At 49.5% G+C, this 16,044-nt stretch overlaps 1 protein-coding gene and 1 non-coding gene across 3 annotated transcripts; one reads left to right on the top strand and one right to left on the bottom strand.

Moving 5' to 3' along the window:
- Positions 1-340: 340 nt before the first annotated feature.
- Positions 341-15,805, bottom strand: CARD19 (caspase recruitment domain family member 19). Of its 2 annotated transcripts, XM_043453549.1 has the most exons (6): positions 15,519-15,803; positions 4,094-4,236; positions 2,498-2,651; positions 1,206-1,265; positions 889-960; positions 341-605 (listed from the first exon to the last, which is right to left on the bottom strand). In XM_043453549.1, exons 1-6 carry the CDS (start codon positions 15,523-15,525, stop codon positions 490-492), a joined length of 552 nt encoding a protein of 183 aa, XP_043309484.1. In that variant the 5' UTR covers positions 15,526-15,803; the 3' UTR covers positions 341-489. The 2 variants fall into 2 exon arrangements, with proteins under 2 accessions (XP_043309484.1, XP_043309485.1); XM_043453550.1 differs by lacking the exon at positions 1,206-1,265 and having other exon boundaries at positions 15,519-15,805.
- LOC122432147 lies at positions 6,651-6,777 on the top strand. The gene has a single exon (XR_006266761.1). It is a non-coding gene; the product is annotated as a small nucleolar RNA SNORA27 (small nucleolar RNA).
- Positions 15,806-16,044: the final 239 nt, after the last annotated feature.

Raw genomic sequence — 16,044 nt, 5'->3', positions numbered from 1 at the left:
GTATGGGGACCAACAGTGCTCCAGGTAGGAGATGGCAAGAAGGGTTCAAGGTAGGGAGTTCTGCAGAGCAGCAGTGGAAGAAGGCCACAGAAGGAGGGAACAGGACACGTGCAGGGCTGTATCTGGAAGTGCGCACTGGGGACGGCCGGGGACACCTGGGGTGGGTAGTCCACGTGCAGGGGTGAGACCCAGGCCCCGAGGAGTCCGGGAAGGCGGCCTCAGCAGGACCTGGGTCTTGGGTTGGACTCAGGAAGTGAAGAACCCACAAGATCAACCCTAGCTACAGACGCTGTCATTTCTTGAATTGGAATCATCTAGAAAACACTCCTGGGAGAAGAGATGAGACTCAAACATTTAATATTGTTGAACACCTCTGTACAATGAAAGTAAAGTGCTTATTACAGAAATTATAAATAGCAAGAAATAAACACTTAGGAATGAAGCAAGCCCCTGGAGAGCAATCACGCAGGTGGGCCGGGCTGAGGTCAGTCAGAGGCCCCCCAGGTCATCTGTGAGAAAGGCCAGCAGGAAGCGGCTGACGTGCCTGTCAATGATGACAGGGGAGAAGCCCAAGACACGCCGGGCCCCTGGCAGCACCTTGGGGTCTGGAAGACAAGGGGGTCTCAGAACTCCTCAAGAAGGTACCTTCTCATCCTCGCAGCATCACCAGCCCACACCTGAGTGATGTGGGGTTCCCATGCCAAGAGGGTCTGTCTGGTGCTGCTCCCACCCAGGACCTGGACAAGGTCAGCAAGGCAGGAAAGCGACGGCAGGCATGCCACACTGGGTCACAAGGAGGGGCCTCAGGTGTGGGCCTCCGTCCATCTGGCAGGGCTCAGCCCCAGGATGCAGAGAGGGCTGGCCGAGGGCTGGCCAGGCAGCACCCACCTGGAGGGCAGCAGTAGATGAGGAGCGCCAGGCCTGCGGCCAGGCCGAGGCAGGTCAGGAAAGCCACAGGTCCTGGGGAGAAACGCACGTGAGCAGCTCCACGAGCCCTGAAGGGCGGGGAGGGGTCCGGAGGCCTCGAGGACAGGCTCACACCCTGTGCTGGGGTCAGCCAGGCAGGGATGCCCCTAGCGAGCACCCTGAGGGGGTCTGTCCAATGGGCAGTCAGGAACGGAACCCAACTTGGAATGAGAAGCCCCCGAGACAGAGGTGGAGCCCTGGGTCAGGGGACAGAGAAAAGGGATGTGGGAGGCGGTTACCCCTGTCACTGAGCTCACGGCTTGCGGTGCCCGAGTCTAGCTCTGTGCAATCTGAGTTCTCTGGAAACAAAATCACAGGGCATGGTTAGTCATAGGGGGGCTGGAGAGTAAGGTGGTCGCCTGCCATCGAGAAACCAAGGAGGCCACCACGGCCCCTCCCTGCAGACCACCCAGGCCCCCTGGGTTGTGCGGAGGCTGAGTCCTCCAAGCTGTGTCTGGGGCCGGGGATGGGGAGCCGGGGCGGGTCGGGGGGGAGGTGGGCAGTCAGCACCAGGAAAGGACCCCTGCACAGTTTGGGGCTCTTCTCCTTTTGTCCACTTATGGGAACTTGAGGACCATGGGATGGGGATTTCACTGTTCCCTGGCAACCACAAGGCACCCAACAGTGCAAACACCTGCCTGTGCAAAGTCTGATGATGCTGAGTGAGGGCAGGGCGCTCTTTCTCTTTCCCCAGACCTCTCTGGGGGTCCCCAATCAACCAGCTCCTTGATAACCCTGAGGGCACCCTGGAAGGTCCCTGACTTCAGGCAGGGCTGTGTGGTCCTGACAGCTGGGGTGATAGGACCGTTCCATGCCGCAGCTCAGGGCCCAGTCCTGCCTGCCTGTCCTTGGGGCCCCCAGTCCAGCTGAGTGGCCTGAGGGGAGCCACCTCTCCCCTCACGGCCTCCAGCCTTTCATGTGAGGATTGAGGGACAGTAGCCACTCACCCTGGGGACCTGGGTGCAGAGGCTTCAAGGCTGAGATGCCATCCGTACCCGTGGCTTCCCTGTACCCATCCTGGCAGCTCAGAGGATCCCTCTAAGGCTTCCTGGGCCATGGGCTGGCACTTCTAGACCAAAACACCTTGTCCTGGACCAGCCATATGTGCCAGAGACTGTTGTACAGAAACACCCACACCCTGAGGATCTACCTGGGTGAAAGTATATACAACCTCTGTCGTGGGAGGCAGTTCATTCAAGGCTGGTGTAGCCTACAGCTGTGAGCTAATTCTGATCAGAAGGGTAAGGATTCCCAGGTTCATTCGATTATAGAGGAACGGGGAGGACTACATGCACCAGATACTTTCGTGTAAGAAACAGCAGAAGCAAAAGGAAGACAGAGAGATGGAGATGGACACACAGAGAGACATGGAGAGACAGAGACAGGGAGCTTGGAGACAGAGAGATCTGTGTTGTCTGAAATACTCTCTCTATGCTCTCTGAGGGTCACATAAGACACAACCAGAGGGTTGTCTCTGGCGAAGGGCTGAGCAAGGAGATGCCAAGGCCAGAGAGCTGGGACACGCACTTACGCAGGGCGTGCCGGCTAGGCAAACAGCTGTGCAGTGGCTGGGCGTGGATATACAGGGCCCGGTAGAACTCCTGGCAATCCCGCTCACCGCTCCGCTGCAGGTGGCCCAAGAGGTCGCAGAGACGCACTCGCAGAGACACCTTGGGGTTCCGGAACTGGAGGAGGAAGGGGCACAAGACGAGATCAGGCTGGAGGACCCTGGACTCAGCCCCAGCCCCAACCTCCTCAATGGCTGTGATTCCGCCTTGGTGGCTGGAACACCCATGGGGAGGTAGCAATTGCTACCAAAGACTCAACCACTCCCATGCAGTGCCCAAGATTGTGCTACACGGCCACTAATCCTTGCACTCCCATTGGAGGCCTAGACAGGTCACCAAGAAAGATGGTGGTGACATTATGCCACCATAATGTCCATAAGTGTGGAAACTTAGCAGCTTGCTAACTTGGTTTTCCCACGTGTGAAAAAGGAAATAATAAACACACACAGTATGATCATTATAGGAAACCTTCAAGGTAATGGCATAAATGATAACTTCTAGTAGTTCATAGTCTACAGGAATGTGATTCAAGTTTTACAAAATATATCAAGGGTTAAGCAGAAAAAAGAGGTGGCTTTTTCGATGTGGCTGACTGAAACATAGGTGGCTGTAAAGGTCAGTGGACAGGGTACTTGCACTGACCCCCAGAACGTGGAGGCGATGGCGGGTGCTGCCACCTGGTGGTGATGGACCACTCTACAAGGAACTAGCGTTGAACCACAAGTACAGAAACTGCAAAGCAAAGGCAGGCGTGCAGCAGAAACCACGGGTATCTCCGAGGAAAGGAACCGTGCGGGTGTGTGTGCAGGAGTCTCCTTTTTCTCATGTAAACATCTGAAGCTTTTCAAATTTTTTAAAAATAATGAATGCATATTAGACTTTTAATTACAAGACAGAAATTTGAGCCCCTACTTTTTAACTTACTGTACTTTTATAACTCAACAAGCATCTGAGCCAGTAGCAGGGTGCGGGGTGGATTCTAGCTCTGTCCCCTGGAGAGGCCTCAGCCCTCCAGAGAGCCCTGCACGGGTGCCCCAAGAGGAGAAGGGCTCGCTCTGTCACCCATCTGGGAGGCAGGTCATGTGCCCCAGGGCCCCAGTCTCTGGCACCAACCCCCAGTGCTACAAGGGAGCCAGAGAGGTGGGTGGGGTGCACAAGGAGCACCCACCCTCATCCAAAGTCCCCGAACAGGACGGGCCAGATCACACCCAAAATGATTGCCCATTTTGAACTTTTGGAAGATGCTGAGTGAAGAGTTCTACAGCACTCGGTAGAGTGAATCTGGTATCCCTGCTCCTCTCCCACCCTGGTACTCCCCTGTTCCCCCTCCCAGGTCTGTCTCATGTTGTCACACATCCCCTGTGATCCTCCAGCATTTCTGAAAGGGGCTAGAAGTTCTGATGACATCTAAAGAGACTAAAGCTCAAAAAGCTGATGTTCTAGGCCCAAGGTCACCCCAAGGAGATAGGTTTTCACCTCCAAGCTGTCCCGCCCCACCGCCCCCCTTCTCCCAGCCCAGAGAGGAAGGAATGGGAGAGCAGCCTCAGGTTCCTTGGCACCTTTTCTGCGTCCTTGTTGCTGAGGATCTGGGGATAGTAGCGGTTTAGCTGGAGGATAATCCTGTCCACCTGCTGCTCGCTCAGGCGTCCGAGGCCAGTGAGGAAAGGAGTGTCCTGCACTAGGCGATCACAGTAGGTTTGCTCTGAAACAGAAGCAGAGAACAGAGAAGGACATGAGCCAGCACAGCCCAAGGAGGGAGTGTCGAGTCCCACACACCGTGACACAGCCATGGCAGGAGCTTCACAGGAAGACCCCGTGCCCACCAAGAGGTGTACCAGCTAAAAAAAAAAAAAAAGAGGTGTACCAGCTGTAAGCATCTGGACAACTGCTGACATCCCGACTCATGCACAGCCCAGGATTCCCCCATGTCATGCCAATCCCCTTGCAAAACAGTGGGGTGGGTGGGTGCAGTGATAAAGGTACAGAGTACTCAAAAGCAGAGCAGAGCGTCTGGCTCCTCCTCTCTTCTATGCCTGAGAGCTTATCACAAAAAAACTCAGAAGGGTGAAGAGTCTGCTGTCTGTGGAGTCCCCCAGTGCTCTCCGGAAATAGCCAGGCCTGAGGAAGGACACAGCAGCACAGAGAAGGCCCAACTCCAAAGCTCCTACAGCCACTGTTGTCATGGGGACAGGAGATAGACAGACAGGAGCTCAGGGTTTAGAGTGGCCTGGCCACTTTGAGCTGGCATAGACACCAGACACAGTATCTGCAAGGCCTTGGGAAGCTGCCACAAACAGCAGACCAACATGCCTGCTACCCAGGAGGCTGGGAAATGCTTTTCCTTTTGTTTTTTTCTTTCCGAATCATCATTCAAACATCACTGTTACACTATCTTTCCCATTAAGAATGTCCCTTAGAATGACAAGCCTTTAAAGGCAGGGAGTGGATGGGGAGAAGTTGGTGGGCAGATGGCAAAGAATCTCTGAGGAAAGGTCCCAAGTCCCTGCGGCCCTAGCTACCTGAACAAGTGCACCACCTTGCCCATGTGAGGCAGCTTGTCCTGCTTCCTGGGGGACCCAGGGGATGGGGGGTTGGTGCATGGGCAGGCAGAGCCGTATAGGAGGAGTCTCTGTATGTGACTGAAGTTAAGCTGACATCAATTGAAATTAGATAGCTGTAACTTTACCATATTAAACATAACCCCCATGGTAACCACAAAGAAAATGTCCATTGAATATACACAAAAGAACATCAAAATGTGTTACTACAGAAATCAACACAAAAGGAAGTAATGGAAGAAATGAAGGACAAAAAAGCTACAAGACATACAGAAAACAAACAGCAAACAGGTAGAAACAAGTGGTCCCTTGTCAGTAATTAAATGTAAATCGATTAAACTCTCTAATCAAAAGACACAGATTGACAGAACAGATTTGTGATACTGTGATTTACAGTAAGAAATATATATTCACTCAGTCATGTCCGACTCTTTGCAACCCCATGGACTATGCAGTCCATAGAATTTTCTAGGCCAGGATACTGGAGTGGGTAGCCTTTCCCTTCTCCAGGGGACCTTTCCAACCCAGGGATTGAACCCAGGTCTCCCGCATTAAAGGCAGATTCTTTGCCAGCTGAGACACCAGAGAAGCCACCTAAGGAAGCCTCCATAACCTTCCCCCCTACCAAAGTGGGGTTTGGAGCACCTCCCAGTTACTAAACACATGGAGGTGCCTGGGAGGAGCATGGAAGCTCCATGCCCCTTCTCACATGTTTTGCCCTATGCATTTCTTCCACCTGGATGTTCACTTGTATCCTTGAAATATCCTGTGTAACAAACTGTGAACAGGAAGTATTTTCCTGAGTTCTGTGAACTGCTCTAGCAAATGACAGTCAGGGGAACTCTGATTTATAGCCATCAGTTAGAAGCACAGGGGGTAGCCTGGACTAGCGACTGGCATTTCAAGTAGGGGCAATCTTGTGGGACTGAGCCTAAAGTGAACCTGTGGGATCTGACACTCTCCAGACAGATGGTGTAAGAACTAAGTTAAATTTATAGGACCCCCAGTTGGTGTCCACCAGAGAACTGGAAAACTGCTTGACAGAGAAAAACCCCACACACATTTGGTAACCGAAAGTGTCAGAAATAAAAGCGTTGAGAAAATATGTATCGAGAAAAGAAACGCAAGAAGGCAAAGTGGTTGTCTGAGGAGACCTTACAGATAGCTGAGGAAAGAAGAGAAGCGAAATGCAAGGGAAAAAGGAAAAGATGTACCCAACTGAATGCAGGGTTCCGGAGAACAGCAAGGAGAGATAAGAAGGCCTTCTTAAATGAACAGTGCAAAGTAATAGAGGAAAACAAATAGAATGGGAAGACTAGAGATTTCTTCAAGAAAACTGGAGATATCAAGGGAGCATTTCATGCAAAGATGGACATAAGGGACAGGAACGGTATAAGGACCTAACAGAAGCAGAAGAGATTAAGAAGTGGCAAGAATACACAGAAGAACTATACAAAAAAGGTTTTAATGACCCAGATAATCAGGATGGTATGGTCACTCATGTAGAGCCAGACATTCTGGAGTGTGAAGTCAAGTGGGCCTTAAGAAGCATTACTACACACCCCCTTTCACTTTGCCAATTGGACTTATGTCTTTATTGGTCATTCAAGTGGAGCAAAGGAAATAACCTTCTAAAACTCAGGCAAACTGGGTGTCTGTCTTGTAACCTGTCAGAGGAAACGTTGTAAAAAAAAAAAAAAAGAAGCATTACTACAAACAAAGCTAGTGGAGGTGACAGAAGTCCAGCTGAGTTATTTCAAATCTTAAAGGATTCTAAAGTGCTACATTCAATATGTCAGCAAATTTGGAAAACTCAGCAGTGACCATGGAACTGGAAAAGGTCAGTTTTCAATTCAGTCCGAAAGAAGAGCAAGGCCAAAGAACATGTAATCTACTGTACTACTGCGCTCATTTCACATGCTAGCATGGTTATGCTCAAAATCCTTAAAGCTAGGCTTCAGCAGTATGTGAACGGAGAACTTCCAGATGTACAAGCTGGGTTTAGAAAAAAACAGAGGAATCAGAGATCAAATTGTCAACATTCACTGGCTCACAGAGAAAGCAAGGGAATTCCAGAAAAAACATCTACTTCTGCTTCATTGACTATCCCAAAGTCTTTGACTGTGTGGATCACAACACACTGTGGAAAATTCGTAAAAGAAATGGGAATATCAGACCACTTTATCTGTCTCCTGAGAAACCTGTATGTGGGTTAAAAAGCAACAATTAAAACAGGACATGGAACAACTGACTGGTTTACAAATGGGAAAGGAGTGCGACAAGGCTGTATATTGTCACCCTTATTTAACTTAAAAAATTATTTACCTTAAATGCAGAGTACATCATGTAAAATGCTGGGCTGGATGAATCACAAGCTGGAATCAAGGTTGGCTGGAGAAATATCAACAACCTCAGATATGAAGATAATACCACACTAGTGGCAGACAGTGAAGAGGAACTAAAGAGCCTCTTGATGAGGGTGAAAGAGGAGAGTGAAAAAGCTGGCTTGAAACTCAACATTCAAAAAACTAAGACCATGGTATCCTGGTCCATCACTTCACAGCAAAACAGAAGGGGAAGCAGTGACAGATTTAATTTTCTTGGGCTCTAAAATCACCATGGATGGTGACTGCAGCCATGAAATTTAAAAATGCTTGCTCCCTGGAAGAAAAGCTGTGAGAAACCTAGATAGCATATTAAAAAGCAGAGACATCATTTGCCAACAAAGGTCCGCCTAGTCAAAGCTATGGTTTTCCCAGGAGTCACGTATGGATGTGAGAATTGGACCATAAAGAAGGCTGAGTGTTGATCTGATGCTTTCGAATTTGGTACTGGAGAAGACTCTTGAGAGTTCCTTGGACTGCAAGGAGATCAAACCAGTCAATCCTAAAAGGAAATAAACCCTGAAAGTTCATTGGAAGGACTGACGCTGAAGTTTCAATACTTTGCCCACCTGACGCAAAGAGCTGATCCTTGGAAAAGGTACTGATGCTGGGAAAGATTGAAGGCAAAGGAGAAGGGGCTGGCAGAGGATGAGATGGTTAGAGAGCATCATTGACTCAATGCACGTGAATTTGAGCAATCTCTGGGAGAGAATGGAGGACAGGGGAGCTTGGCATGCTACAGTCCATGAGGTCGAAAAGAGTTGGACATGACTTAGCAACTAAACAACATCATATCGAGAAAGCCCGAATGCAGCCATGAAGACCCAGTGCAGCCAACAACAACAACAAAATCAGTGCCCTCCTTAAAGCAGCCTGTATAAATGTTGACTCTTTCTGGCCAGGCTTGTTTGCAAAGGCTTTGGCCAGTGTCAATATCAGGAGCCTCATCTGCCACATGGGTGGCTGGTGGATCTGCTCCGAGCAGCTGGCGCTGCACCAGCAGTAGGTCCCATCCTCTTCCCCACTGCTGCCCTAGCTGAGGAGAAGAAAGCAGAGGCAAAGAAATAAGAATCTGAAAAGTCTAATGATGACATGGGCTTTGGTCTTTTTGACTAAACCTCTTCAGTAACACATTCAATAAAAAGTTGAACTCTTAAAAAAGGAATAAAACACTTATAAATAAATTTAACCAAGGAGATGGAAGACTTGTACACTGATCTACAAAACACTACTCAAAGAAATGCTAAAAGATACAAATAAATGGAAAGACAGTCCATGTCCACCAGTTGGAAGACTTAATATTGTGAAGATGACAATATTACCCAAAGTGATCCCGGAATTCAATGTAACCCCTATCCAAACTGCAATAAATCTTTGTCTTTTTTTAATCTTAAAATTCATATGGGATGTCAAGGGACTCGTACAGTCAAAACAATCCTGAAAAAAGAACAAAGTGGATGATTCACACTTTCTCATTTCAAAATTTACTACAAAGCTACAGGAATCAAAACTGTGGTACTGACATATAGACCAACGTAATAGACTAGAAAGTCCAGAAATTAACCCTATTTTGAGTTAAAAAAAGAGTGAAAAGACAATCCATAGAATGGGAGAAAATATTTGCAAAGCATATATCTAATTAGGGATTAATATATATAGACAGACAGAGAATATAAAAAGAACTCCTACAACTCAACAACAACAAAAAATCCTACAAAATAACCAATACAATGATGAGCAAAATACTTGAACAGGTATTTCTCCAAAGGCGGACAAATGACTGCTAAGTACATGAAAAGATGCTCAACATCACCAGTCATTAGCGAAAAGCAAGTCAAAATACAATGAGATACCATTTCATACTCGCTACTGCTACTGCTAAGTCACTTACGTCATGTCAAACTCTGTGTGACCCCATAGACGGCAGCCCACCAGGCTCCGCCGTCCCTGGGATTCTCCAGGCAAGAATACTGGAGTGGATTGCCATTTCCTTCTCCAATGCATGAAAATGAAAAATGAAAGTGAAGTCGCTCAGCCATGTCCGACTCTTAGCGACCCCATGGACTGCAGCCTACCAGGCTCCTCCGTCCATGGGATTTTCCAGGCAAGAGTACTGGAGTGGGGTGCCATTGCCTTCTCTGGCATACTCATATGGACAGAGGGAACATGAATATGAGGATGAGGAGAAACTGGAACTCTCATGCACTCCTGGTGGGCAGGTAAAATGGTGCAGCTACAATGGAAAACATTATGGCTGTTCCTCAAATAGTTAATCAAATACATCCGCAATTCCATTTCTGGGTATACACTGAAAAGAACTCAAAACAGAGACTCAAACAGATATGTGCACGTTAAGTTCAGAGTAGCATTTATTCACAAAGCCAAAAGGTAAAAACAACCCGTGTCCACAGACAGATGAACAGATAGAAAAATTTGGTATACATACAACAGAATACTATACAACCATAAGAAGGAACGGAATTCTAATACATGGGTTCAAAAACATGGTTGAACCATGAAAACAACATGCTAAGTGAAATAAATTAGACACAAAAGGATAAGTGAAGTGAAGTGTTATGTTAGTTGCTCAGCTGTGTCTGACTCTTTGCGACCCCATGAACTGTCACCCACAAGGCTCCTCCATCCATGGGATTTTCCAGGCAAGAATATCGGAGTGGGTTGCCATTTCCTTCTCCAGGGGATCTTCCTGACCCAGGGATGGAACCCAGGTCTCCTGCATTGCAGGCAGACTCTACCATTTGAGCCACCAGGGAAGCCCATACAAAAGGACACATGTATTATTCCACTATATGAACTATCTAGAATAAGCAAATTCTAAAGACAGAAAGTACCATAGTGATTAACAGGAGCTGCAGGTAGGGGTGAAAGTGGAGTTATTGTTTAATGAGTACACAGTTTCTCTTTGTGATGATGAAAAAGTTCTTGAAATGCACAGTTTCACAGCACTGTGGATGTATTTAATCCCAATGAAATGGTTAAAATGGTAAATTTTATGTTCTGTATATTTTACCACACATATACATATAAATGGACACGAATCTGAGCAAACTCCAGGAGACAGTTGAGGACAGAGGAGCCTGAGCAAGCTTGCAAACAGTCGGCCACAACTTAGCGACTGAACAACAAAATACATATAAAGGTAAGTGGATAATATATTAAACTGTGGTTCAGTTTAATAAGTTACAATGGAATATAACCCAGTGATAAAAAGACCTACGAAGTTACAAAAAGACATTGAGGAAACAAATGAGTTTTGTTAAAGGTTAAAGAAGCCAATTTGAAAAGGCTATAAACTATATGATCCCAAGTATATGATATTTTAGAAAATGCAAAACAATGGAGACAGTAAAAAGATCAGTGGTTGCCAAGGGTTATGGAAGAGGGAGGGATAAATAGATGGAGCACAGATGTTTAACCCAGTAAAACTTCTTGTATGATACTGTAATAGTGGATACAGGACATCTTGAATTATTCAAAACTCATCAAGTATACAACACAAGGAATGAACCATCATATTAATATGAACTTTAGTTAGTGACAACTGAAATTAATAATACTGTATCACTATTGGCTTATTAAGGTAACAACCATACAAATGCAAGATATTAATAACAGAGGAAACGGGGTGGGGGGAGCCCTCTGTGCTACCTGCTCAATTGTCTATAAACTAAAAATGCTCCAAAAATAAATTCTAGTAATTAATAAGAAATACTATTTGGAAATTCCATTGCTGAAATTTTTTTTCTTTTACAATTTTATCTATTTTATTTTTGGCTGTGCTAGGTCTTCACTGCTGTGCGGGCTTTCCTCCGGTTGTGCTAAGCAGGGGCAACTCTCTAGTTGTGGCGCACACGTTTCTCATTGCAATGACTTCTCCTGTTGCAGAGCATGGGCTTTAGGGTGCGCGGAGCTCAGCTGTTACAGCTCCCGGGCTCAACAGTTGTGGCACAAGGGCCGAGCCGCTCTGCAGTTTGTGTGAGCTTCCCAGATCTGGGATAAAACCCATGTCTCCTGCATTGACAGGCAGATTCTTTACGACTAAGCAACCAGGGAAACCCTCCACTGTTGAATTTTAAAGATGAAAACAACAGTCACAGAAAGGAGATTGAATTCTTGGATTGGGTGGTGTTCACTGGAAAGGAGCATGAAGGATTTTCTGGAGTGACAGAAACATTCTAGCTTGATTTGGCCTGGGCCAGTTGTTCCACGAGTATATACGTTTGTCAAAACTTAAGAGAATTTTTCCCTAAAAATGAGTGTATCTATAAGTAAACAGTACCTCAATAAAGTTGATTTTTGAAAAATAGGGTCATTGAGTTGGAACACGTGGGGCTCCTCCTGATATCTCCCATAGGCCCAACTCAATAGACAGTTTACCTTCTCATCTCTCTCTCCTGATACTACCTCCTCCTGGATGGTCTATTTCCCCTAGAATAAGAATTTCTAACTTTTGATTCTCCCAGTCTCTGAAAGTATATTTTGAAGACAGACTTGTCAGCAGCTCCAACATGGTAAAGAAGTCATGGACAGGGATGCAGAGACACCTGTCACCACCACATGGCAGGACCCTCCTGGCCATCACCTGGCTTCATCACCTGTAGCCTCTCTGATTAAAGAGTTAACAATATTGGCCATAGTTCACAGACTGGGACCCATGCTTGGGCATTCTGAGAGCTCTATGCATCATCATTCTTCCATCAGCTTGGCTACACAAGCATGACCACTACACTCATTTTCAAAAGGAGAAACTGAGGCACCATAAGTAGACAAGGTACCTGCTTAAGACCTCAATCAGCTGGAGAGTAATGGATTGAGTTCAGGACCCAGGCACAGTGTTGGGGCCCATTTCTGCCTCTCTGATCAATCTACTAAATAATCATGCAATTTAGCTGCATCCTGTCTGCTCCTGACCGAGCCGTGGGCTGTCTTGCCCAGCGCTGCCAGCATGTGCACCTGTGCATAGGGCTGGCACACACAGAGCACTCACTAAGAGTGTGGAAACGAATGCACAGAGGTCCAAGCCTCAGGGCAAGGGCTGTCAGCGGACAGTGACCAGCTCTTCTGCACCAGCTCCTCCCCTCCTGCAGGCTGCCAGCCAGGGGGGCCTCCACTGCCTGGAGCTGTGCGTCACTTGGCATAATGGCATAGCCTGGGGACCGCAGCTCTGGGCTCTGCCGTGCCCCATGCTTCCTGTGGCCGTTTGTGAGCTGTGCACACAAACCACACCCGGGCGGCCATTCACAGGCATGACGAAGCACAAGAAAGGAAACCAGTCTGGTCCCAAGTGACAGTCCCAGATAGTTTTTAAGGAAGGAGGAAGAGGAATGCGCTGGCATAAAAACTCACCAGACCTTCGCCAGCAACCTTTGCTAAGCCCTACCTCCCCCATCGTCGCTTTTTTCTTTGGGGGGCGCTGGGTCTTCACTGCTGCATGCAGGCTCTCGTTAGTTGCGGCAAGCAGGGGCTACTCTTCATTGTAGTGGCTTCTCTTGTTGCAGAACACAGGCTCTAGGCACACAGGCTCAGTAGGTGCAGCGGGCGGGCTCTAGGGCAGGCGGACTTCAGCGGCTGCGGCACATGGGCTCAGGAGTTGAGGCTCATGGGCTCCGGAGCACAGCCTCATCAGTTGTGGTGCACGCGCTTAGAAGCTCTGTGGCATGTTGAATCCTCCCAGACCAAAGATCAAACCTGTGTCCCCTGCACTGGCAGGGGGATTCTTATCCACTGTGTGACCACGGAAGTCCCCCTCCCCCATCAACTTGCCCTCCTGGCACCACAAGCATGGTTAGGCTGGCCAACCTGTTAGCCTGTCCTGGCACTGGAGGCCCTGTGGGAGCTGGCCTCACTTGCCCTCACCAGGTCTCCCAGCCCCTGAGCCAACCCTGCACACCAACGCCCAACTGCATCATTCTGCCTCGGATTCCCAGGGACAAGAACACCTCTTCCTATGGTTTCCACCTGGCTAACTCACACTCACCGTCCTCCTCTCAAGAGACTTTCCTGAGTTTCCCAACCACCACCACCCCCATCGAAGTCCAGATGCTTGGGCCTCAACCCTCCCTCTCAAATTGAATCTCCCAGAATCCCCTCCTGTCCCAGTGTCCAACCTGGCCTCAGGCATGGAGCTGAGACGACCCACTCCCCAGCACACCACAAGGAAGGGGCTGGTTCTGCAGCAACAGTAATTGCTACAGTGATACTTGGTCAGTTTGGGCCCTGCATCAGGCTCCACACGCTCACTCTGCGACCCTTCATAAAGGCCCCAGAACAAGACAGGTTGCTATTGGTGCATGGAGACACTAAGCCAGGAACTTGGGACCTATAGCCTCCCAGGTCTGTACTCTCTGGGCCCTAGTTCCCCATCCCCAAAGTGAATGGCTCTGAGGGAAGAGATCTCTAGAAGCCCAGGACACAGAGACAGTAGGGAGAAGGGGGATTTGTGGCCCTGGGCAAGGTCTAGTCCTGGCTCTGCCACTGACTGCCCCAGTGGTCTAGCGCACCTGCCCAAGCTGAGTCTTTGTTTTCTCATTCACACAGAGATATTCCGTATTTCCCCATACAGCAGGCCTGAGTAGGAAGCACCTGTTGCAGGGCCAGATGCACAGTAGGTACAATAGACCTTTGAACTGTGAGGGGACTGGGGGACAGACCCTGAGGAGTCAAAAATCCACACATTGCTTTACAGTCAGTCCTCCGTATCCATAATTTTGCATCTGAGAATTCAGCTAACCTCAGGTCAGGCAGTAGTATGTATGCATCAAAAAAAATCCACATATTTGAAACCGTCACATTTGAAACCCTAGGTCAGAGGATCAACTTTACTCAGAAATAGCAGCCACAGATAAAAACAGTTCAGAGAGACGACAGAGGAGTGAGTAGTACCTGGGGGTCTCTTCTGACTTAGGCTGGTACACTGGTGTCCTGGAAATCACCAGGTTCCTGCCCATGAAATCTTACTTGTATGTGGGACTTAGGCTGGGACTCCAGTGACAGCTAGGGAGAGAACAGGGACTTCAGGGGCCTCCCACACCCTGTGGGTCACCCTAGGTGACTTTTACCTCAGAAGCATTCCCTGATACAAGGTATGGCTTCTGGAAGCCACCACACTCCCTGATTACACTGTCATGTGCTCTCACCAGCCTATTACTCTCATGGAGCTTCTCCTACAGGGAAAGGTCCACAGAGCAGGGTCACTCTGCTCAGGATCAGGAAGGTGGTGGGTGGGTCCCCATTCGAGAGAGGCTCTTGGAGGATGGCTGGGCTGGGGACTGCATTCTGGGCAAAAAAAAAAAAAAAAAAAGCTGGAGGGGCTGGGGCAGTCCAGATAGAGCACAAAGCCTTGGGAGACAGAGTCTGTGTGCAAGATTCCCTTGGGCCTGTCCCTGGACAAGGGGTGCAGCCTGGGAGATACCAGAGTCCCACAGGAACCACACACTGCCCAGGAAGGGCAGTCTCCTCAGGTGACTCCTAATAGAAGACACAGCCTTTTATCAGGAGTTTCTATATCTCCGAAGCTCAGTAGAACCCCAAAGAGTATTCCTTACCACCAATTTTACTTTCATCTCCCACTGCCAGGCCACAGATCCTCACCCCAGCAGCTCCCCACCTGCAGACATACGTTGGCCTCTGCCCTCCTGGAATCACCCAAGACCTGGTCCCCGCCCACTAGAACCTTCCACGGCTTGACCTGGCATCACAGCACAGAACACGCCAAGGCTCGGCCCCTAACTCTCAGAAGCCTCCAGCGCCTGACATGGCTTTGCCCACCAGAACTCTCCAGAACTTGTCCATGGCCCCCGCCCCCCAAGCACCCTCCCAGACCCAGCCTGGCCTCGCCCCCCAAAGAACACAGCCCTGGGCCGCGCGCCGCTCTGCCGTCGTCCTGTCGACAGGGCACGCAGTCACGGGCAAGGTCACTCGCCGTCACAGCGAGGAGTGGTATCGGGACATTAGGACCCTACGCGCCACCGTGGCCGCGTGCCTGTCCCCGCATGGCAGGCACGACCCCGGACCGCGCTCACCTGTCATGGCGGCGGCACGCCGTGCATTCGGCCGACCCGATCCGTCCCCCTGCCGCTGTTAGTCCGTGTGGTTGTCCGCGCGTTGCCCGTGGGCCCCGGTGACCGCCTCCCGCTCCGGCCCGCTTTTTCCCGGTGGGCCCCGCCCCTGGTATCCTCTCTGCTAAGCTCTAACCCCGCCCTCACTGAGCCCGCCCCTTCCCGCTAGGCCCCGCCCATGGCGTCGGCGGCGCGGCCGCAGGGTCTAAAACCACCAGCCTTCGCCGCAGTCCAGCTTCCTAACGCGTGGGCTACGGACGCCGCTGAGCCCTTAGCCCCGCCCCTCACTGCGTCCGCCTTTCCGGGAATCCAGGGCCTAGTCTCTGTCAACGCGAGGGCTCTAAACCCTGCCCTCACTGAGCCCCACCCTTGCAGACGTTAACTAGGTCGCGACCACAACGCTGAACCCCGCCCCTCGCTCGGTCCTCATTAGTTACAGGGCCTCCAAAAGCCTTGCGCCTCTCTCCCGCCCACAGTAGGTGCCCTCAGC

The sequence above is a fragment of the Cervus canadensis genome, chromosome 30 (assembly GCF_019320065.1).
Source record: "Cervus canadensis isolate Bull #8, Minnesota chromosome 30, ASM1932006v1, whole genome shotgun sequence".
In the NCBI taxonomy this organism is placed as follows: Eukaryota; Metazoa; Chordata; class Mammalia; order Artiodactyla; family Cervidae; genus Cervus; species Cervus canadensis.
This window is presented reverse-complemented; position numbering and strand designations above follow the sequence as displayed.

Bases quoted from the DNA above. Each gene is read 5' to 3' on its own strand.
- CARD19 (XM_043453549.1), bottom strand. The intron at 2,652-4,093 runs GTGCCAAGGAAC...TTCCTCCTCCAG, and splicing joins GCAACAAGGACGCAGAAAAG to TTCCGGAACCCCAAGGTGTC. The intron at 606-888 runs GTGGGTGCTGCC...CTTGTCTTCCAG, and splicing joins CATCTACTGCTGCCCTCCAG to ACCCCAAGGTGCTGCCAGGG.